The sequence below is a fragment of the Triticum urartu genome, chromosome 4 (genome assembly GCF_003073215.2).
Source record: "Triticum urartu cultivar G1812 chromosome 4, Tu2.1, whole genome shotgun sequence".
Taxonomy (NCBI): Eukaryota; Viridiplantae; Streptophyta; class Magnoliopsida; order Poales; family Poaceae; genus Triticum; species Triticum urartu.
Window position 1 is genome coordinate 61,421,418 of NC_053025.1, and position 22,945 is coordinate 61,444,362.

General features: G+C 43.3%; 1 protein-coding gene and 1 pseudogene across 1 annotated transcript; both read left to right on the plus strand.

Moving 5' to 3' along the window:
• Window positions 1-16,677: 16,677 nt before the first annotated feature.
• On the plus strand, window positions 16,678-17,719 carry LOC125550667 (annotated as a pseudogene).
• Window positions 17,587-22,459, plus strand: LOC125550666 (BTB/POZ domain-containing protein NPY4-like). Its single transcript, XM_048713713.1, has 4 exons — window positions 17,587-17,864; window positions 19,629-19,698; window positions 20,331-21,515; window positions 21,603-22,459. The coding sequence occupies exons 1-4, from the start codon at window positions 17,803-17,805 to the stop codon at window positions 22,188-22,190; spliced, it is 1,905 nt and encodes a 634-aa protein (XP_048569670.1). The 5' UTR covers window positions 17,587-17,802; the 3' UTR covers window positions 22,191-22,459.
• Window positions 22,460-22,945: the final 486 nt, after the last annotated feature.

The window sequence follows — 22,945 nt, forward strand, 5'->3', positions numbered from 1 at the left end:
GGTGATTTCTCAATATAAGTAGTAGGAACAACTGGATCAACATTATAAATAATAGTTTCATCTTTAGCTATTATCGGTTCTTTAATTTCTTCTTTAATTGGTGGGTGATATTTAAACCACTTCTCTTTAGGGAGATTAACATGAGTAGCAAAAGATTCACAAAAGGAGGCTACTATCTGAGAGTCAAGTCCATATTTAGTGCTAAACTTTTGAAAAGCATCGGAATTCATAAAAGATTTAACACAATCAAACTTAAGCTTAATACCTGACTCTTTACCTTCGTCGAGTTCCCAATCTTCAGAGTTGCGTTTAATTCTTTCTAAGAGATCCCACTGGAATTCAATAGTCTTCTTCATAAAAGAACCATCACAAAAGGTATCAAGCATGGATCGATCATAATGAGAAAGCCGAGCATAAAAATTCTGAATAATAATTTCTCTTGAGAGCTCATGATTGGGGCATGAATATAACATTGACTTAAGCCTCCCCCAAGCTAGAGCTGTACTTTCCCCTTCACGATGCCAAAAATCATATATATAATTTCGATCATGATGAACTAGATGCATAGAATAATTTTTTTGGTGAAACTCCAATTTCATTTGATTCCAGTTCCAAGATCCAATATCATCGCATAGCCTATACCATGCCGATGATTTTACCTTCAAATATAAAGGGAAAACCTTCTTATTAACTTCATCTCCGGGTAAACCTGCAAGCTTAAACAATCCACAAATTTCATCCACATATATCAGGTGCATATCAGGATGTTCGGTTCCATCTCCTGCATAAGGATTAGCTAGCAGTTGTTCTATCATACCTGAAGGAATCTCATATTCCATATTTTCAGTAGGTGCAGTAGGTTGAGGGGTAACTAATTGTAGTTCCGGTCGAGGTGAAGATACCTCGAACAAACCCCTCAAAGGATTGTTTTCCATAGTAACAAGTGACAATAAATTTTAGCACGTAGTAATAATTTTTCCTTACCGATTTCCACTTACCAAGAGTGCTTCACTCCCCGGCAACGGCGCCAGAAAAGAGCCTTGATGACCCACAAGTATATGGGATCAATTGTAGCCTTTTCTATAAGTAAGAGTGTCGAACCCAACGAGGAGCAGAAGGAAATGACAAGTGGTTTTCAGCAAGGCAATGTCTGCAAGTGCTGAAATTGTAAATAACAGAGTAGTTTTGGTAGCAAGATAATTTGTAACGAGCAAGTAAGGGTAATAGTAACAAAAGTGCAGCAAGGTAGCCCAGCCCTTTTGAGGCAAAGGACATGCCAAAATGGTCTCTTATAATAAGCAAAGCGTTCTTGAGGATACACCGGAAGTTCATCTAGTCACTTTCATCATCTTGGTTTGATTTGTGTTTGCTACTTTGATAATTTGATATGTGGGTGGACCGGTGCTTAGGTGTTGTTCTTACTTGAACAAACCTCCTACTTATGATTAACCCCCTCGCAAGCATCCGCAACTACGAGAAAAGTATTAAGAATAAATTCTAACCATAGCATTAAACTTTTGGATCTAATCGGTCCCTTACGGAATAGCGCATAAACTAGGGTTTAAGCTTCTGTCACTCTCACAACCCATCATCTAATTACTACTCCACAATGCATTCCCTTAGGCCCAAATATGGTGAAGTGTCATGTAGTCGATGTTCACATGACACCACTAAGGGAATCACAACATACATACTATCAAAATATCGAACACATATCAAGTTCACATGATTACTTGCAACAAGATTTCCCCCGTGACCTCAAGAACAAAAGTAACTACTCACAAGTGATAAACATGTTCATGATCAGAGGGGTATTAAATAGCATATTGGATCTGAACATATAATCTTCCACCAAATAAACCATATAGTAATCAACTACGAGATGTAATCAACACTACTAGTCACCCACAAGCACCAATCTATAGTTCCAGTACAAAGATTGAACACAAGAGATGAACTAGGGTTTGAAATGAGATGGTGCTGTTGAAGATATTGATGGAGATTGTCCTCCCCAAGATGGGAGAGTTGTTGGTGATGATGACGACGATGATTTCCCCCTCCGGGAGGGAAGTTCCCCCAGCGGAATCGCTCCGTCGGAGGGCAAAAGTGCTCCTGCCCAAGTTCCACCTAGAGACGGTGGCGCTCCATCCCGAAAGTCCTCTTCTTATTTTTTTATAGGTCAAAATGACTTATATACCAGAACATGGGCACCGGAGGTGGGCTACGCTGAGCACAACCCACCAGGGCACGCCTGGCCCCTCTTTTTTTTGACCATGAAGACTGCAGGGCTTACACCCCACAGCATTTTATTATATAAAAAAACAAACACATACAGGGTTTCCTCAAGGTGAGGAAAGAAAAAATAAACAAAGAAAAAAGAAAGAAAGAAAGAAAGAGGAAGAAAAACTATACAGGGTAGGGGAGCACTATACCTATAAATTACAAATAAACAAAGGAGACAAACAGGAACTCTCCTCAAGGAGGAAGAAAATCAATCCACTTAAGAAGGGCGTCTCTAAATTTCCGTTTTATTCGGTGGGAGAGCAGAGTGATATCATGAATGAAACTATTCCTCCACGCCCTGAAAGAGGGCTGAATGTTCCGCTGAATGTTCCTGAAAGTTCTATCATTCCTGATCTTCCAAATATTCCACCAGGCCACGAAAACCACCTCCCCAAAAAAAGGTTTGTTGAAATCCTTCCTTGCATGATGAGCAATTTCCACCATATCGTCACCATTTTTCCATTCAATTTGTAGGTAATTCCATACTCGAGCACTAAAATTGCACTGGAAGAACAGGTGATTTCTGTCCTCCAGAGCTCCAGTCAGACAAAGAACACATTCAGGCCCTTCATTGATTCTGCAATGTCTCCTCTGAATCATGTCCTTGGTGTTAATCCTGTCCATGATGACAAGCCAAGCAAACATCTTGATCGACATAGTGCAGCAACTTTTCCATATCCATCCCAGGATGGGGTTTGAGACCATTGGCTGATAGACAAAATCATAAAACTTTTTTGCTGTATACTCTGATTTCTTGCCATGCCTCCATCCCCAGTGGTCATTAGATTGATTATCCAAATGGAAAGACCCCATTAATGAGGAGAGCTGTTGCATTTCTTGGAAGGCTTGTTCAGTCATAGGCAAGTAGAAAAGCTCCTGAAAAGAACTAGCCTGAAAAACTTCCTTGACTGAGAGGTTTTTGTGGAGACAAAAAGAAAATAGCCTAGGAAATCGCTGTTGCAGAGGAACCGAACTGTTCCCAATTTTCCAGTAGTCTGACCAGAACTGCACTGTATCTCCACTATGAACATCAACCGACGTAACGGCTCTGAAATTATCCATCAACTTGCATACATCTTTCCACCAAAAGGAGCCACAGAGAACAGTATCATGTGGAATCCTTTCAAAGTAGTAAGAGTCCCAAACTAATTGCACCCAGGGCACATCCATCTTATTATAAAATTTGCTGAGGTGTTTCAATAAGAGAGCATCATTCTGCAGTCCAAGGTTTAAAATCCCAAGCCCCCCCTTTGACTTAGGTCTGCAAACAAGTTGCCAAGCTGCCAGTGAGTGACCCTTTTCCTGACCATATTTCCTCCATAAACACTGCCTTTGGATTCTTTCCAATTGTTTTAAAATACCCTGAGGAATGGACAAGCTACAAAGGAAAAAGATAGGCAAGGAAGAGACCATAGAATTGACTAATTGCAGTCTGCTCCCTTGTGGCAAGAACCATGAACTTGCTGTCAATCTTCTCTCCATACAATCCACAAGAGGAAGGAGGTCAACTATTTTAGGCCTGGTGGTCCCCACTGGCAGCCCCAGATATGTAAAAGGCATAGTGCCTAATTTGCAATCAAAAAAGGCAGCCAGGTCAGAAGCATCCTGCTCAACTACATTGATAGGATACATGGAGGATTTATGGAAATTGATCTGCAGTCCAGTTGCCTGTGAGAAGGAATGCAAAACTGATTTCAGAGCCCTCAATTGACTTAGATCAGCATTTAGGAATAGCAGTGTGTCATCTGCATATTGGACCACTGGGTAATCTGGATCATGGGTAAGCAGGGGCCTGCTTATTAAACCTTGTTGGAGAAGATTGTTCACTAAAGTCTGTAAAAGATCAGCCGCAATAACAAATAGTAAGGGAGAAATTGGGTCCCCTTGTTTGACTCCACATTTGCATTTGAAATGAGTACCAGGGACTCCATTCAATAGTACAGAAGAAGTGCCAGAAGACAGCAATTGCTTAATCCAAACAATCCACCTTTCATCAAAACCTTTTGCAATTAAGATCTTTATGATTGCCTCATGCTGGATAGAGTCAAAAGCCTTTTCAAAGTCCAACTTAAGCAAAAGGATGGGCCTTTTAGACTGATTGCACTGATGGATATACTCAAATGTCCAAGCAACACAATCCTGGATTGTTCTTGATTTGATGAAACCATATTGGTTTTTATGCACACATTTGGTGATCTCCAGTTGAAATCTGTTAGCAGCAAGCTTTGTAAGAAACTTTAGGCCAACAGAGGTTAGAGAGATTGGTCGAAAATCTCCCACACCCTCAGGTGTCTGCTTCTTTGGGACCAGGGTAATGAATGCATCATTCAAATTTTCTAATTGCACTATTCCGGCATGAAACTCCGTAACCAGCTGTATAAAATCAGCAGAAATTATATGCCAACACTTTTTTAAAAAGAGCCCGTTAAAGCCATCAGGTCCAGGGGCCTTATCAATAGGCAAGTCCTTGATAACCTGCTCAATTTCTTTTAATTCAAAAGGTTTTGTGAGCACCTCCAAACCCTGGACCCTGGGTATTAGGGACAAAATGGTTGCATCCAAAGAAATTGACTTAACTGTCCCCATTCTGCTTTTGAAGGTTGTCAGGAATTCTCTGGCCATTTCCTCATGGTTAGATGTTACTGTTCCATCTGACAGCAACAAGCTTGCCACAGAGTTTTTTCTAAATCTTTCAGTTGCCATGGCCTGAAAGAATTTGGAGTTTTCCTCTCCCACTTTGATATACCTAATTGTACATCTTTTCCTCCAGTACAAGTATTGCATGTGAAGCAGGTGTTCATGGTGCATTTTAATTATTTTTCTGAAGTTAAACTCAGGCCTGGATAAAGATCTCTTATCTTCAAGATTGTCCAACCAAAGAATTACCCAGTTAAACTTCTCAATCAACCTTTTGATGTGTGATAAACCTTTCTGCCATTTCTTGAGAGCAAACCTCAAAGCTTTCAGTTTGTCCACAATTATTGCCGAAATATGAGTCTTACGACTGGGGCGAGCCCACACCTCCTGCACACATTCCATAAAGCCTGCCTGATGAATCCAAAAGTTTTCAAACCTGAAGATATGTGCTTTGGGAATTGCTGTACTGATGGCCACCAGACAAGGAACATGATCAGACGTAGTCTTTGCCAAAGGGGTCAGTTGGGTCATGGGATATATGTTAATCCAACTTGCAGAAGTAAAAACCCAGTCCAACTGTTCCAGGAGTGGCCTGTCTTGCATGTTAGACCATGTGAATTTACGTCCTTTTAGAGGAAGTTCTAACAATCCCAAATGGCCAATTATTTCATTGAAAATGAACATATCATTAATATCACCCCCAGGGAGATTTCTATTTTCAATGGAACGGATGAAGTTGAAGTCTCCCATTAACATCCACATTTCATTCGGATCAATGTCCAAATTATAAATCCAGGAGACAAACTCATCTCGCAACTCACCCTGGCATGGACCATACACATTAACCAGAAACCATTGTTCATTATTATGGGCCGAGGTAAAATGCATAACAATAGCGTATGGTTTAACTGTGAGAAGGGTGCCACGGAACATATCAGATCGCCACGCTGTTAAGAGGCCCCCAGATGCTCCGCTAGAGGGAGACTCAACAAATTGATCAAACCCTTGAGGACAAATGCTTTTCATGATAGAGCGCAAGCAACGGGATAACTTAGTTTCCTGCAAACAAAGCACTGAGCACTGACTCTCTATCACTTTCTCCCTGACAGAGCGCTGCCTAGCCTCTGAATTCAGACCACAAACATTCCAGGATAAAACTTTCCAACTACGCGTTGTGACACGATTCATGGATAACCATTGCGTATAGAAGTAATAAAAGTGTGGCACATAATGCCACACCCTCCAAAATAAAGCTAAATTCAGTACCCCAGAGTGTCACTTCCCAGCCCGGACTTAGTTCAACAGTAATAAAAACAGACACATCCAGCACCATCAGACTTGGCATATAAAGTAACATAAAAACTAATTGGAAGATGTAGATGAGTTCTCCTGAGGATTAGCCATAAGCTTGTCCACCGTTAGGAGCGCAGGATCAACCTCCAACTGCGCCCCCACAGCTTGGAGAACATGAAGCGGGGTGTGAGGTGGTGCAGTGGGCCGAGCGTCTTCAGTATCATCCGCAGTAGTGGACTGGGCCTTGTCCTCCATGGGCTTTGCACGGGGCGCTTTTTAGATGGCTGCAGAGAAAGTTGCTCAAAGACCACGTTTTTGTACCCATCTAACTTTGCCGCGCTCTAAGTGCAACGCCTTAGTGACGTATCAACAACGGGAGTCTTCTTCTTGTCTCGCCGCTTACGAGCAGAGGATTGCTCCACAGAGAACAAAGGTGTTGATTGAACTGATACTGGAAGAGCAGAACTAGCAGTCTCAATTTCTTCAGAAACAGACTCCGAAACAGCAGGCACCGCCTCAAATAAAGCTCTGGCCACAGGGCGCTTCTGCACAGGTTTTCTGACAGCAGGAACAAGAGGCAGTGAAGCAGTCAAACAACTAATCATCCTTGATTCATCAAAGGCAATGGACCACGACCTCTTGGAGTAGATGATTGTGCCCATCGGCTTGGGGAAGATAGATCTTGGCACTTCCTTGACAGAGAAATCAAACATAAGGTTTTGGAAAGACCTTTGCCAAATCATCTCCGGGGGAGGAGGAGGTCCTGCCACAATACGTGCCATGCCAATAAAAATCTGATGCTGCTGAATCATAGGGGGATGGTAGGGCACAATGGCTAACTGATTCTCCTCAAGGACAGGGTTAAGGGGCAAATCATGTTGTTGCTGGATTTCACCTTCTTGTTCTTGCTGCTCTACAGAAATAGACCCTTCTGGCTGATCAATTACTATTGAAACTTGATCCTGTTCGGGAGCAGCAGGTGGCACATTGTCAGCTTCATCTTCCCACAGGGCATTGCCTCAACCAGGTGCAGGCGCTTCGTTATTGACCGGTGGAGGCGGCGGAGCGAGAGGTGCATCATTCCAACCCAGCATTGGGTATGGAGGTAAGGCAAACATCAGATTATCAGGCACCATATTGCCACGCAAAGGGTGAGGATTTCCATCGAGCGGCATAGGGTCTTCGTCATTTGGCATCTGGTCTGCAAAATCTGCGCCAAGAACATAGCAAGCGGCCGTCCAAGATACTTGAGCACCTCCATACTCTGCATAATCACCAAAAACCACATCCCTTGGAACCAAAGGCGTATCTGGGAAACTAGCTTCAACCAAAGTCCGGACAAGATAAGGGTCTTCACTGTCCCAAGAAATAAACTTTCCGAAAGTGCCTACAGCCTGCGAGATGTATTCAGTGGTGCGGTAACCCGAGGAATTCCAATGAACATTAACCAACCCTTACGAAAACCGTGTGTTCCTTTGAAATTATCTCCCTCATCATGCTTCATAAATCTGACAAAACGGTCATTGCCCAAAGGAAAAGGTGCATGCTGAACTAGGGTATATCTAACAGTCGGATCCCTGACCTGAAACAGACCTATCCCATGAAACCACGGCTGAGCAGATCGAACCATAATACCTCTATTCTGCAAAAACTGGATGACTTCGTTCCGCACCGGGCCGAACGGCCCCTCCGTCACCGGCATCACCTCAGCAACCATGTAGTCCTCATGCCGGCGGGGCGGACGCGTTGCGGGCGTGAAGAAGGTGCGTGGAAGCCGACGATCGCCGCCATCGATGATGAGATGTCCAGGGGGCACAAAGCGTTGTGGATCGAGCTCGTAGTTCGCCATAGAAGAGCCCGGAGCTTGTTGGGGGTTTTCGGTGGTTTGGGGTAAGGGAAGATGCAATGGAGGCAGCGGCGATGGGACTGGACAGTCTATCCCAATAACTCCGGCTCTATTCCCATGAGTAGCAGCAGATTCCAATAAACTCGTTTTTTGTTGAACCGAAATTGGCCTCCAAACCAATCCATTGGAGCGCGCGAAATCATTACAGGCCTGGCTAGAGTGACCAGGACGGGAGCAAGCCGTGCAGACTACTCGCCTTCCACAAGTCGTTGACATGTGGCCCTTCTGAGAGCAAATAGTACAGGTGATCACACGGTCCACCATGTCATCGACCATGGCATCAAACTGTCTGGCTGCCTCTTGAGATGAGGGGATATCCGGACGGTGAGAAGGAGATGGGCTCGAAGGCCCAGAGGCAGATGGGCCAAATATTGAAGGTGAGGTAGAATCCCGACGGGCCTCCAAAGCCTCTGGGCCAGAATCCGGGCAAATGTTTTGAACTGGCGATAATCCCGCCTCTACGCAACTGTCGAGCGAGAATTCTGCATGCACAGGGGAATGGTCCTCCAAAACCGGATCAATTACCAGTGAAGCAGATTCCGGCCGGCTCAACGCCGGCAAGGGAGTAACTATTCCAAAAATGATAGGTGGACGTGCCACCGTCCAACACAAGTCCATGGGTGGCGATGGATGTATGACTACACGTTCATGTGCAGGAAGATTATACCCCGCATCTGTCATGAAATCAATGCACTCTTGCGTAGCCGGATATCTATATCCCTTGCAAGCAGAGTATCGCTCAAACGTGGCAAAAGAAAGCTTTTTACGAGCAGAAGGAGCAGTCTTAAGAGCTGATCTAACCGGAGGCTTATTCATGGCCAAAAGACCTAAAGATGAACGACGCTTAGTAGGACTAACTAGAATCCATTCGGCGTCACATTCCTTCCTCCAGATCCGGAGCTCTCTAATCCAATTAGGCCCCCCATTTCCCCACAGATGAAAATAGCATTTGAACAGATCGCATGCATAGGAACGGAGATCCATAATAAGAAAACCAACTTGCTTGCAAGAGACATGAAAGGAGTAAACCTTATCCTTGATGTGAAGAACCTGAAGATCAATTGCCGAACCTCCAATTACTGCCTCCAAAACCGCGGCCACAGAATCCTCCGAGAGACGAAAAGCATGGCGGCTGAATGAAACCACTAAGATGAATGACCTCCTGTGCCCGGCAGGGTGGACCGTATGTCCAGTAGATCTGAAGACCTCTTCTGCAAAAACCCTACCCTTGGAGAAATCCAAGCCAAGGGTAGATCCACCAGGCGAACCCATACTAGATGGGTATTACCTTGATCCCAAAAGAACACCGGAACAGATGATCGGAGAGAATCCAGAAGTTAGTGGAGAATGAGGCAGATCGCCGGAGAGGGTGGGGGAGCCGAGGTGGAAGGTGGGAGCGCCATCTCAATGAGAGTAACTCACCAGGTGGCCCCCTCCGGTAGTTATTTGCTTCAGTATTTCTTATTTATTCCATAAAAAATCATCATTAAGTTTCATCTTATTTGGAGTTATGCAGAATAGGTGGCCTGACGTAGCTTTTCCAGGTCCAGATTTTCAGTTGCCGTAATTCTCCCTCTTTGTGTGAACCTTGCATATTATGAAAGAGAAGGCATTAGAATTACTCCAAAAAGCATTATTATGCATAAAAACATTATAAATAACAGTAGGTAAACATGATGCAAAATGGACGTATCACTCTACAGGTATCTCTGAAGGTGTTTGTTGAGTTGGCATGGATCGAGATTGAGATTTGTCGCTCCGAGTATCGGAGAGGTATCTCTGGCCCCTCTTGGTAATACACATCATAATAAGCTTGCAGGAAAATGACTAAGGAGTTAGTTACAAGATGATGTATTAAGGAACGAGTAAAGAGACTTGCCGGTAACGAGATTGAACTAGGTATAGAGATACCGATGATCGAATCTCGGACAAGTAACATATCGACAGACAAAATTGCATATGTTGTCATAACGATTCACCGATAAAGATCTTCGTAGAATATGTAGAAACCAATATGGTCATCCAGGTTCCGCTATTGGTTATTGACCGGAGAGGTGTCTCGGTCATGTCTACATAGTTATCGAACCCGTAGGGTCCGCACGCTTAATGTTCATTGACGATATCGTGTTATATGAGTTATATGATTTGGTGACCGAATGTTGTTCGGAGTCCCGGATGAGATCACGAACATGATGAGGAGATCCGGAATGGTCCGGCGGTAAAGATTGATATATAGGACGATGATATTCGGACACCGGAAGAGTTTCAGAGTGCACCAGGTAGTCATCGGGTCACCGAAAGGGGTTCCGGACACCCCCGGGAGGTCTATGGGCCTAATGGACCAAGGGGAGAGACACCAGCCCACAAGGGGGCCGGCGCACCCCTCTCCCTAGCCACCGGCCCTAGGGAAGGAAAGGGAAGGGCTAGCCCCTCCCGCCTTCCCCTCCACATGGGAGAAAGGAAAGGGGGGCGCCACCCTCCCCTGCCTTTCCCCGCATGCCTAGAAAGGCAAGGGGGGCTAGGATTCGGTCCCACTTGGGGCGCCTCCTTGGCCGCTCTTCCCTCCCCCTACCTGTATATATGTGGGAAGGGACGCCACACATAGCCCACGTCAATCTCTTAGCCGTGTGCGGTGCCCCTCTCCATATTTTCGTAACTCGATCATATTTTCATAGTGCTTAGGAGAAGCCCTGCGGAGATAGCATCACCACCAACGTCACCACGCCGTCGTGCTGCCGGAACTCATCCACTACTTCACCATCTTGCTGGATCAAGAAGGTGAGAGCATCACCGAGTTGAACGTGTGCTGAACGTGGATGTGTCGTACGTTTGATACTTGATCGGTTGGATCATGAAGAAGTTCGACTACATCAACTGCATTACTAAACGCTTCCGCTTACTGTCTACGAGGGTACGTAGACACACTCCCCCCTCGTTTATATGCATCTCCATGGATAGATCTTTTGTGTGCGTAGAATTTTTTTGTTTTCCATGCAACTTTCCCCAACATTGTTTGCCCCCAACCCATCCCTCCCGAATCAAGCTCAAGCTCCTCCATTGTCACATAGTGCTCGGATCTGCCACCCCCCGGCCGGATTGGCTTCATCGAACAACTGATATTTAAAGTTATTCATTGATAGTGTAGACGTGTTGATGTGCTATGAGTACCGAGCTAAAAAAGAGGAGACTTTAAAAAGGGTTTGCCATCTTTTAACACTTAAGACAAGATGTTTCTGCATTTGACAAGATGTTATCTCTTGGCTATATTTTCTATTTTTATTTTAAACATCCATGCTTCCAAAGGTTAATAGAAATGACACTAAGAAATAATCTATTTTACAGTGTATGTTATTATCGCCATCTCTATATGGAATCAAGGCTTAAGAAAAACACTATCTTCTCCGACCACTATACATGTTCTGAAGTGCTTCACTTAAAATTTGCAAGGCAAGATAATACTTTATTCTCTTATTGACCTCGATGAAGGTTAAAATTTGGTTAATCCCAATGCAATGAGATCAACCCTAACTAAAACATGCTAGCGAGGAAAAAATGATGATGTAGCGACCAATGAAGCACTATAGTTATATGGTACCTTAATCTAGGTATATCTCTTAGCATTGAACCACACATACTATATATTCCCTCACTACTCGCATTAAACGACGTCTCCTTTAGATACATCACAAAGATAAAAGACATTGTAAGTGTTGTATCTGATAAATGTTTAATACATATGATATGGCTAAGGTACATACATTGTGATAGCCTTTAGTCAAGATGCTTCACTTAAATAAAGGACGTATAGGGCCGATTTGAGGGTCCACATTGGAGATGCCCTAAGATTTTTATATATTAGCAAAGAATTATTTTATTAATGCATCAAGTTGATATAGATATAAAAATTCGGGACATTTACATTTATGCCCCTAATTTGCGTCCACTCTCAAATTTACCCTTAACTTTTTGATGTGCTCAAATTTGCCCCTAAAAAGCATTTTAGGTCATGGGAATGCCCTTCCAGCTAGTCAAAGTTGTTTGACCGAAACATTGAAAATTCACATGAACTTGGAAAAATGCAAATAAGATATCAAAATGTTCATAAAAATATCACCTATATGTGCATGCCATTTACGTTCATCACCTACACGTGCATTTATTTGCATTCACCCTAAATAGTTTTTCAATGTTATAAACCCTAAAAATCTTTATAGAGTGCTTATGCATGAACGTAAATGACATGTGCATATAGGTGATGTTTTATGAACATTTTGATATCTTATTTTGCATTCCTTTGAGTTCGTATGAATTTGCTATGAATTTTCAAAGTTTCGGTCAAACAACTTTGACCAGATGGAAGGGCATTCTTGTAACCTAAAATGCTTTTTAGGGGCAAATTTGAGCACATGAAAAAGTTAGGAGTAAGTTTGAGTAGTGGGTTCGAGTTAGGGGCACAAATGTGAATGTCCCTAAAAATTCTTATTAGCCATCTATTAATAATTGTTATTCAAGATGATCCACTTCTCTCCTGGGTAAGACACACATTTAATCTTCAGCGTCCATTCGTGAAAGGTAAAATTGATGCTGCACCTACCTCCTATGTGGTCCATAAAATCAAAATTTTGTGGTCAATGTATGAAAATGAATTCATATGGATGTAAAAAGGTTTTGAAAGATTATATTAGCATTATAGTTATAGCAAGTTATCTGATGTTTATTAGCAATGTCTCGTAGTTTAGAGAGAGTAGGGATATTTTTCTAACTAAGCATTGCATTCGTGCATCCAAAACTTGGGGTAAATTTAAAACTTTATTTTAAATTTAGGAGAATTTGGACAAAAATTCTAAATTTAGGCATGACCTTTGCTCGTTTTTAAACATTTGGATCACAATTCAAAAAATATAACACATAGGGATCGATATGCATAAAGTACAATTCAAATATCGAATTGAAAATCCAATGACCAAATGAATTGATAAAATAATAAGAATTAATAATGGAATTAATTCTTATTCCAAAGACATATTACCAAAGTTTGATAGAAAATGGAAATAATAACAATAAACTTTATTGATAATGAATATCATTACAAAGTGAAATTGCAAAATTATACAATATGGATAAAGAAATAATAAGCTTTATTGATACAAATACAATTACAAAGTTCTTATGAACCAATATATTGGTAAAATAATAATTATTATAAAAAGTAGGAGAAGTCCTAAACTAAACATATACTAGACTTCTTGATATTCTTCTTCTTTTCTTCATGGTCTTCAAGACTTGCAAGACAGATAGAACAAGAGAAGAGATTTGGGTTATAATAAAAATGTTGCATTCCCCAAAAGGGAAATGTATTTGATGCATTTCCCTAAGCAAAAAATTCCAAGGGACTCCATCAAAGCCAATTAGAAGAGCAATTTGACCAAATAGATATAGAACTGACCAAATGTATAGTCCAGAGACCAAAAGCACAGTAGATGGTCAAGTGCGAGGGGAGACCATTTGTAATAGATTGGTGGTGTCCTAGATTGGGGGTCACTCACCACGCCGCCTCCCGCCCAGGTGGGACGTCCAAGGACCCCCATGTTGGTTCACTAGTGGGCCACATCAAGGCAACCCACATCGTATGGAAGGAAGTCTCCCGAAGACTTGACGCATATTACAAGACATTTGGAGGTTGTCTACAACATGTTCATATTGTACTTAACCGACTAGGTTGTAACGCTAGACCCACCGGTGCCTATATAAAATGAGGGGTAGGGCTCGTAGACAATACACAACGATCTCATGGTAGATCACTTGTAGTTTGTACTGCACCCCAAATCAATACAACACAATCATGACGTAGGGTTTTATCTCTTAGGTGAGCCAAAAGCCTGGGTAAAACTTGTGTCCCTGTTACCATCGTGTCAAGACTACTAACTTGGAACCCTCTACCCAAGTTCTGTCAGATTCGACTCCATCATTGGTGGCCCATATAGGCCCCCGTTGAGTTGTCGTAGAGATTCGATGGGGATCAAGATGGGCGAGCATATTGGCACCGGCATGACCTTCGTACCGGGCCAAATCTTTTTCTTCGGCAACGTCGCTCCTTTCTCTGACTCGACCAATCATCTAGGTCAAGTCAAGACCTTTGCTCCAGGCTGGGTTGTCAGATTCAGCAACATAGAGTACACCGCGTACTCACGCGGACGCGGAGAGCTAGTCTTCTCAAGCCGAGTGTCAGACTAGATTGAGGAGCGGTAAGAAGCACCGGTCCTCACGTCGATGTTGAGCCAGGCTCAGGACAAGTGTGAGGATCTCTCGTCGGATCTGAACATAAGTCAAGATCTTATGACACACCCTGAAAAGCTAGACAACGGATCTGGCCCCATGTGAAGAGCCCGGATCTAGGTCAGATCGAATCTTAGGAAAACTCCCCTGACACCGATGTCAGATCAATCCCTAGAAGAATGCGAGAAATCCCTCCTGAGATGTTAGATCGGATTTAGAGGCTCACAATATCAGATGACCAGCATTCAGTCCATGATCGGATCTGGGAGTCACGTGGAAAGGTCGGATTATTTTGACCAACCCACCTTGTCGCTAATGATGAAGACCTGACCGAGGTCCTCATGAGCGGCTCAGACAAGGTTGACGACATGGACGAGGAGGTCTGCGAGTCTTCGGGCAGCCTACCAACGGCCACCACACCCACTGGCAAGTGGACATCAACCTCCACATACGTCATCTATATGGTAGATACTCCACACAACCCGGGGGCAATACAAACGACGGCGGAGGCGGTGACGGCAACGACAGCAACAACGAGAATAATAACAACAAGGGCAATATTGCCAATCCCAATGACAATGCTGAAGAACCGGACAACAACCTCGGTGCCGAGGACATTGGCATCCCAAAGAGTCGCTTAACAGCCCCAACCACGACGCGTTGAGGTAAGGCTGGTCCGCATGTCCAACAAGATAACAAACGAGAAGTGAAGACTTCTGGAAGAGCAAGAGTATATGGGCGACCGTTGGAACGAGCTCTTCCAAGCCTAGGAAGTGTTCAAGGCCAAGTTGAAGCAGACGACGAACAATAAAGCACCACCTAGCTACTACAAGAACCTGATGAAAGACCTCGATGCCACCGCCGACGGAAGTGCAACATCCAAGCGCCAGTGGGCCAAATTGCACAAGCATGCCGAAAACCGACCTCCCCCTAACGGTTGAAGGCATGGTACAAGCATGCACGCCCCAAGGCGTCGGACCGACGACGCAATAGAAATGCCCCATCAGTTGGCATGGGTGGTTCAAGCAGACGCCCTTCCCCACCCGAGGTCCCAGCTCCTCGGACCATCTATCAGGCCAAATACCGCGATCAGTGAGACTGCACCAAGTACGGGGATGTGGGCAATTCTGATGTGCGTCACGTCATCGCCCCGTACCCGAGGTGTTCCACAGATGAAGTCATTGAACATAAATTCCCACCGGGCTTCAAAATTGTGAATGTCCAAAAATACAACGGGTTGACTGACCCCTCGGTCTTGATTAAGGATTACCAGCATGTTTGATTTTCATCCCGGAGAAAAAGTGCCTGGCCTGAACTGTGCAACACTCCCCACACACAAAATGAGACCACATATATTCTCAAGAAAACGAGACTGCATAAAAGAATCCACCAAAACTAGAAGGACAAGCAGAAAAAAAAAACAGGATTATAATTATAAACGCAGTTGTGTGGAACCAGTGGAGAAAGGGAGGGGCAGCAAGAGAACAATTAGAGGGGCAGAACAGTCCATTCGCAGAGCCCATGAACTAGGCTTTGCCACCCCACCCCGGCACCCCCCACCAGTTTTTCTCAAGATAAAAAACCAAATCCATTAGCCCTGCGTTAGAGCAGCAGCAGCAGAAGCAGGCACCACCAAACTCAGCTCACTCCGCAAGAAAGACACTCTCACCAGCGGCGGCCGGGCGGCGGATCGACGCCAAGAAACTCAAGCGTTGTGCTTGATCGCATCCACCCAACTCACAACTTTTGTGAGGTAATTATAAGCCCCTGCCAGTTCTTCTTTTCCCCCTTCAAACAAGGTTTGGATTTTTGTTCTCTGTCTATCGTGAGTTCAGCAGGCAAGCTCGACGCCGCCGCGCATTTTTCCCGTCCAATAAGAGATGAAATGGTGTATTATTGAAGTGTTTATTTCTACGCTACTCCGACAATGAGTTGGAGGAGTGTATCCAGTAGTGGTGGTGGTTCGGTGGGAATGTTTCTTGGTGTTGGTTTGGTCGTTTCCCCTGTCCTAAAAAGCTGCCTTTTCTTCTGCGCTTTTCTGTTGGTTTCTGCCAACCAAGGCCTTTCTTTCCTCCCATCACTGGTTCCCTCCCTTCCACCTCCGTCTGATGAGAAGCAGAGGAAGAGGCGGCGTATTCTCCTCGCCGGGTCCACTGTCTAGGGCCGTCGAGATCGGACGGAGCCTTCCTCTTCCCCCTCCGCCGCCAGGCGTCTCCTTCCGCAGCCCCGCGCAACAAAGATCTTCGTCGCCCTCCGCTGATTCATTTCTTTTGCTGGTGACGGATCCCTAACTCGTTTCGATTGATTTATTCCATGCAGCCGATCTAATCCCAACGTTTAGTCTGTCCCCAATACACCCATTTTTTCTGTCGCGGATTTGTTTGCAGTTTATTTTCTAAAAGATTTTTCTAAGGGTTCTGTTGATCATCCTTTCCCTTTGTTAGGCACTACTGAACTGAACTTGCGTTCTTTGTTAACTGAAAGTAAATTGCAAATTATTCTCTTTCTTTTTTCTGTAGCACGAGGTAAAGTGTGATTTTTTGTTGAGACATGTGCCATTATTTGTCAATCCCGGTATTACAGTTTTTGTGGTATTTTTTATACGAGAAACTTCATAATCCTATGTTCCATTTTCCTATTTCGGATTTATTATAAGGTCTTTCCTCCTTAGCCAAAATTTACCTAGAAAAATCAGATTATGTCAATTTCTTTATGCACATTTCGATCTTGCTGCCAACCAAGAGGAGAAGCAACCCCTCCAAACCAGTGGTCTACGGATTGCCATTCTATAACCACTGTTTGACTGCCTACATGTGCCACACCCTTAAATTATTCTCATCTTGCAACCTGTCTGTGCCATTCATGTTGCTTGCTTGTGATTTTAACCAAGATAAGATTCCTCCCCTCACTGGTGCTTGTTCCCATGGTCTCCCAACATTGCATCACCGATTATTCCCGCTGTCCCCTCACCTCAAGATGCTGCCCTTGTGCTCTGCAGGTGCTGCCCCTTACTCCTCTCCTTGTGTGATCCAGCTTGGACGAGGAGGAGTCCTTGTTGCCGTTGTGCTCTCCCGGACCCAGATCTTGATGCAACTGCCGGCTAGTTTACTCATCTAGAGGGAGGGAGGTCTGCTTGGGCTCTTGACCTGATTTGATTTGGTGGGGGCTCTGCCGCGGTTCAAAGGGGGACAGTTGGGCGTGGATCTTTATCACCAGTTGTTGGTGTTGTCCTTTCAATGGTGGCCACCGGTTTGGTACTTTGTTGATGGGTCAAGTGTTGTGGGTTTGTTGAGGCGTTCCTTCTTGGCTCCCATTCGGTGGTGACTGGTGAGGTAGGGGAAAGTAGAAGAGCTAGAGAGAAAGCAAAAAGGGGAGGAGATTTGCAGGCTATTTCTCGGTGTGGCACAATGAAGCATATGAAGCTTGGTTCCAAGCCGGATGTCTTTCAGACAGAGGGCAGCAATATCAGGTTAGTTGATTTGCTTCTGTTCTTCCTCAGAGTTTCTTCAGATTCTGTTGACATTTTTACTTCATCTAGTCCTTGCTCTCCAGTTTAGTACCAGTCCTGTTGGACGACGGCAACAATTTTGTGGTTGGGATTGTGAGATCTGTTCGCTTGAGAGAGATTTGGCTTTAGTATGCGTCTTCGTTCTGCAAATTTGCCAGAATGGAGGGGATCGTGTTTTGGTTGTTTCTTGAAATAAATTCCAAGTAAAGAAGTCGCTAAAGGGGGCCAATCATACTGGTTACTGGTCCTATGCGATCAGCAATTAATTAGCTCTGTGGTGGGGAATACTGGCCTTGATCTGTAGTTTCCTGGGCTCCATTTCGTAAACAGGAAGAAAAGGATGTGAGCATGCTCCATCGGTGCCATTTCTTTGATTTCAGTTACTAGTATGAGTTTGGGAATCTGCGCAAAACGTCCAATCATTGTGAAGTATTGACATTACTGTTACAAATTTACACTATGAAACCTTTTATATTTGGGTAAAACTAGATAGGTATATATCTATATAATATGTACAGCTATTATATTCGTGTCATGTTTAGCAACTAAATTTTAAAAGATTTACCATGCGGATTGGATTGCTTTCTCATTATAACAATGTTCACAAAATTGGTTGCCTAGCATGCCTCCTAAGTCCTAGCTGTGATGCATCGTATCTTGACATTCGGATGGCTAACTATCCAACTGATGTTCTTTATAGGTTAATTTTTCCTTAATTCCTGCTAGTGGCATATGTTCTTAAGCTCCTCTGTACTTTGAGGGCATGTGCAGATTTAATGATTGCAATGCTTTTCTTAGTTTGTTTAGTGTTCATTTTTAATAATTGAGCTAGTTATTGACCTTGTGGTCCATCTTGTAGATTGAATTCTTGGAGCTCAATTAAGTTCTCTTTGCCTTGCTATGTACAATTTATTTAATCATTGGTCCTGCGCCAGTTCAATTAGTTATATTACTTGTTATACGCAATACTACTAGACTAGATGTGAAGTTGCTTTCCACACCTTTCTCCAGTGTTGCTTGTGGTACTTTGCTTAGGTAAATGGTCTGTCACTCGCTGTCTTACTTTTAGCTGATTCAGTGGGTTGGGATTTTGTTTCATTTTTCATTTTTCATTTGAGCTCTCCATTTATTGTTTTTTGTGGATTTACTTTGCCATCATTGTGATCTGTAACCAATTGTTTGTGTGCAACATATGTGACGATCTTTTTGAGAATTATAGTGGGCCCACTTTTATGAACTGTGCCATTTCCACACATAGTGTGATCCGGTAATCTGCCCATATCCTCACAGTTGTCACCTTTGTCATTCTCTTGTAATGATGTGCGAGATGTGAGTCTTCGTGTCCTGACTGATATACTGTTCATTGAATAATGACATGTCATCACTACCATCTGCCCCTTGTATAACTCATGCCTAGGTAATATGCTAGTTGCATAGTACAGCTATGACATGTGTACATACACAAAAACACAGGAGCAGGAAGGTAGTGGCCTAGTGGGAAAATGTAAATACGGGCATATATCGATATATGCGGCCTGGAATTCTTTCAGTACTGTTTTTAGATCTGTTGTGGTTATGTAAAGACCTTCAATTCCAACGATGCACCTGTTTTATTTGAAAATTGACCTGCATTTTTTTTTGCATCTCATCAGTTTCTATACTATGCTTTGCCTCTATTTATACTAAATAGCTTTGACGCTAGTGTTGTGTTAACGTGCTTTTCAGGTTTGTTGCAACAGAGCTGGCAACAGACATCGTTATCTCCATAGGAGATGTCAAGTTTTATCTTCACAAGGTATCGACTTCTTATCTGTATAAATTGTTGCTTTCATGCTGTGACATTGCAGTGACATTTTGAGAAGAATTCATAATACTAATATTGGCTATTAAGTATGAACTAATTGCTAAGGCTCTTTCCTAGAGCTGTTAAAAAATTATTTTACCAGAATTGCTACTGGTTTATATGACTATCCTTTGGTGTAGAACACCTAATTATAAGCTACACTAAGGTTGACAAGATGACCCCTTTTTGTTCATTATGCTTTATCAATTGGAGCATTACATCCTTTGTTATTTGTACATACACTCCTCGATTAAGCACAACATTTCAGAACTTGGTGGGTCTTCTACAGTGCACAGTTATATCATTTACAAATGATTGCTTCAACCTAGAAATTGCCTAATGGCAAAAGAAAAAAAAAGGAAACATGAAGTGCTTTCAAGCTTTGGAAGTCTCAGCTGTCTATGTTTAGCAATTACTCCTACCATATACTCTTGTATTGTAATTTTGCAACTGAAGGAACTGTTTATACATGCACTTTATGCAGTATAATAGAGTAGAGCTTAATAAGTTAGCATCTGTTTTTTTACCAGTGCAGCTTTACTTTATTATATCTAAAATAATTGAGCTGTGCACATTATTTGCAGTTCCCTCTTTTGTCAAAGAGTTCACGGTTGCAAAGATTAGTAGCTTCAAGTAACGAGGAAAGCGACGATGAAGTGAATATATCTGACATTCCTGGTGGTTCTTCTGCATTTGAAATTTGTGCCAAGTTCTGCTACGGCATGATTGTAACACTCAATGCATATAATGTTCTTGCTGCTCGTTGCGCAGCTGAGTACCTAGAAATGTTTGAGACCATTGACAAAGGAAATCTTATCTACAAAATTGACGTGTTCTTGACATCGAGCATTTTTCGCACCTGGAAAGACTCAATCATAGTTCTGCAAAGTACGAAGTCATTGCTGCCATGGTCTGAGAATTTGAAGGTAATCAACCACTGCATTGATTCTATTGCATCGAAGGCGTCAATTGATCCGTCAGAGGTTGAGTGGTCATACACCTACAACAGAAAAAAGCTCCAATCCGAGAATGGTGTTGATTCTCACTGGAATGGTGTCAGGATGCAACAGATGGTCCCTAAGGACTGGTGGGTTGAGGACCTTTCTGAACTTGAAATGGATTTGTACAAGCGTGTGCTCCTAACAATCAAGGCAAAGGGAAGAACACCTGCTGTAGTTATTGGAGAAGCACTAAGAGTCTATGCATTCCGACGGCTGTTTGGTTCCCTTGAAGATGCCGTGAGCAATGGAATTGATTGCACAAAACGTCGTGCAGTTCTCGAAAGCATTGTATTTCTGCTGCCCACTGAAAAAGGTTCAGTGTCATGTGGTTTTCTTCTCAAGTTACTAAATGCTGCATGCTTGCTGGAATCTGGTGAGTCTTATCGTGATAACTTGGTAAAGAGAATAGGCACCCAACTGGATGGTGCTTCAGTTCCAGACCTTCTTATACCAGCAACCAGTGCTGAAAATGGCGTGTATAATGTCGACCTGATCATGGCAATAGTAGAGCAGTTCATGTCACATCATAGTGATAATGGTAAAATGACTTTTCAAGATGATGATGAAATTGTGGAAGTCGAGAAGTTTGCTTCTGTTTCCAGCACGTCAAAGCTGGCAGTTGCAAAGCTGATCGATGAATATCTTGGTGAGATCGCTAAAGACCCTAACCTGCCTGTTCTGAAGTTCATTGCACTTGCTGAAATGGTGTCTGCCTCGTCCCGACAAATGCATGACGAACTATACCATGCCATCGACATGTATCTAAAGGTAATATTTTTCATATACATCTTCTATTTCCAGTTAGTATGTCTGCTGTTGGGAGTTTGAAACTTACATGCAATTCCATGCTTACAGGAGCACCCCAGCCTATCAAAGAGCGAAAAGAAGAGATTATGTGGATTGATGGACTGCAAGAAGCTGTCCCAGGAGGCCTGCATGCACGCGGTGCAGAATGAACGGCTTCCTCTGCGTGTGGTTGTGCAAGTTCTCTTCTTTGAGCAAGTCCGAGCATCAGCCGCTTCTGCCAGGAGTGACTCTGGAGCCGACCTTTCATCTGCTGTTCATTCGCTTCTTCCCAGAGAGAATGGCAACTCGTACGGCAGCTCCAGGTCAGCAGCCACAACAACAACGGAAGAGGAAGGTAGTGGAGTCCCGACATCCAGCGACATCAATTCTTTCAGGTCGATGCGGCTCGCCAACAACTGCGGTGGCAGCGAGAGGAGCAGCACCAGCAGCGACATCAACAAGAACGGCGAAGACAAGAGCACCACCACCGGCAAGGCGAAAGTGATGCTGATGCCGAAGATGCTAAGCAAGCTCTGGTCTGGGAAGGCGCACGTCGGCGAGAACAGTAGCTCGGACACGTCGGAGAGCCCCGGATCCGCGAACCCGGAGGAGGTGAAGTCCACGCCATCACGGAACACGAGGCAATTGACGTCCTAGTGGCTGGTGCTGACAGTATCATAGCACACGTAGTTTTTCGCTGTCATTGCTTTGATTTTTTTGCTTTACACGAGAGTAGCAATCTTAAAATGTGGAATACTACAACTGACTGCCCTGTCGCCGATGATGTTTTTGTAGCATTTTATGCTAGTAAACTGGTGTAGCCCGTAGAGGTCTGGTCATTGGTGTTCAGGAACACATTTCACAAGATAAAACTGTAATTGTTTTTGTTTTCGGTGGCAATATAAAAGGAAGCCTTTTTTGGAGGAGATAGACTGGCAGAGTAGAGAAAATCCATGTATTTTAGAATCCTCTGTCAAAAATTCAGTTCATACATACTGCCTGGCAACTGTGAATTATCTGTTGATGAAGCTATTGGAATTTAGGTGGAGCACTGGTTACTTTTGTTTATCTGAAGGTGCAAATCTAAGCATTCACATTGCTTCGGATTGTTCACAAAAAATTTGATTTTTTTTGTGACAAACATTTACAAAAGTTTCAAGTGTTTGCAAAAATTCGTCATGGAATCACATTTCTAGAAGGCGTGACAAAAAAACAAAATCGATACTCTGAAAATGCTACTTTCAAAAGCATTTTGGAGGACTGATTTTGTTTTTTTACCATGCCTTATAGGGATGTGATTTCATGAAGATTTTTTGCAAGCACTTGAAATTTTTGTCAATGTTTCACAAAAAGATTCTGTTAGCACCAGTTTCAAGTCTAATCAAACAATCATTCCATCAAGTTTTATCCAA

What these genes read in the sequence shown, in the direction of transcription:
- LOC125550666 (XM_048713713.1), top strand. Translation starts at nt 17,803, where the DNA reads ATGAAGCATATGAAGCTTGGTTCCAAGCCGGATGTCTTTCAGACAGAG. An exon ending in ACAGAGGGCAGCAATATCAG is followed by an intron (nt 17,865 to 19,628) that starts GTTAGTTGATTT and finishes CGTGCTTTTCAG; the next exon opens with GTTTGTTGCAACAGAGCTGG. An exon ending in TCAAGTTTTATCTTCACAAG is followed by an intron (nt 19,699 to 20,330) that starts GTATCGACTTCT and finishes CATTATTTGCAG; the next exon opens with TTCCCTCTTTTGTCAAAGAG.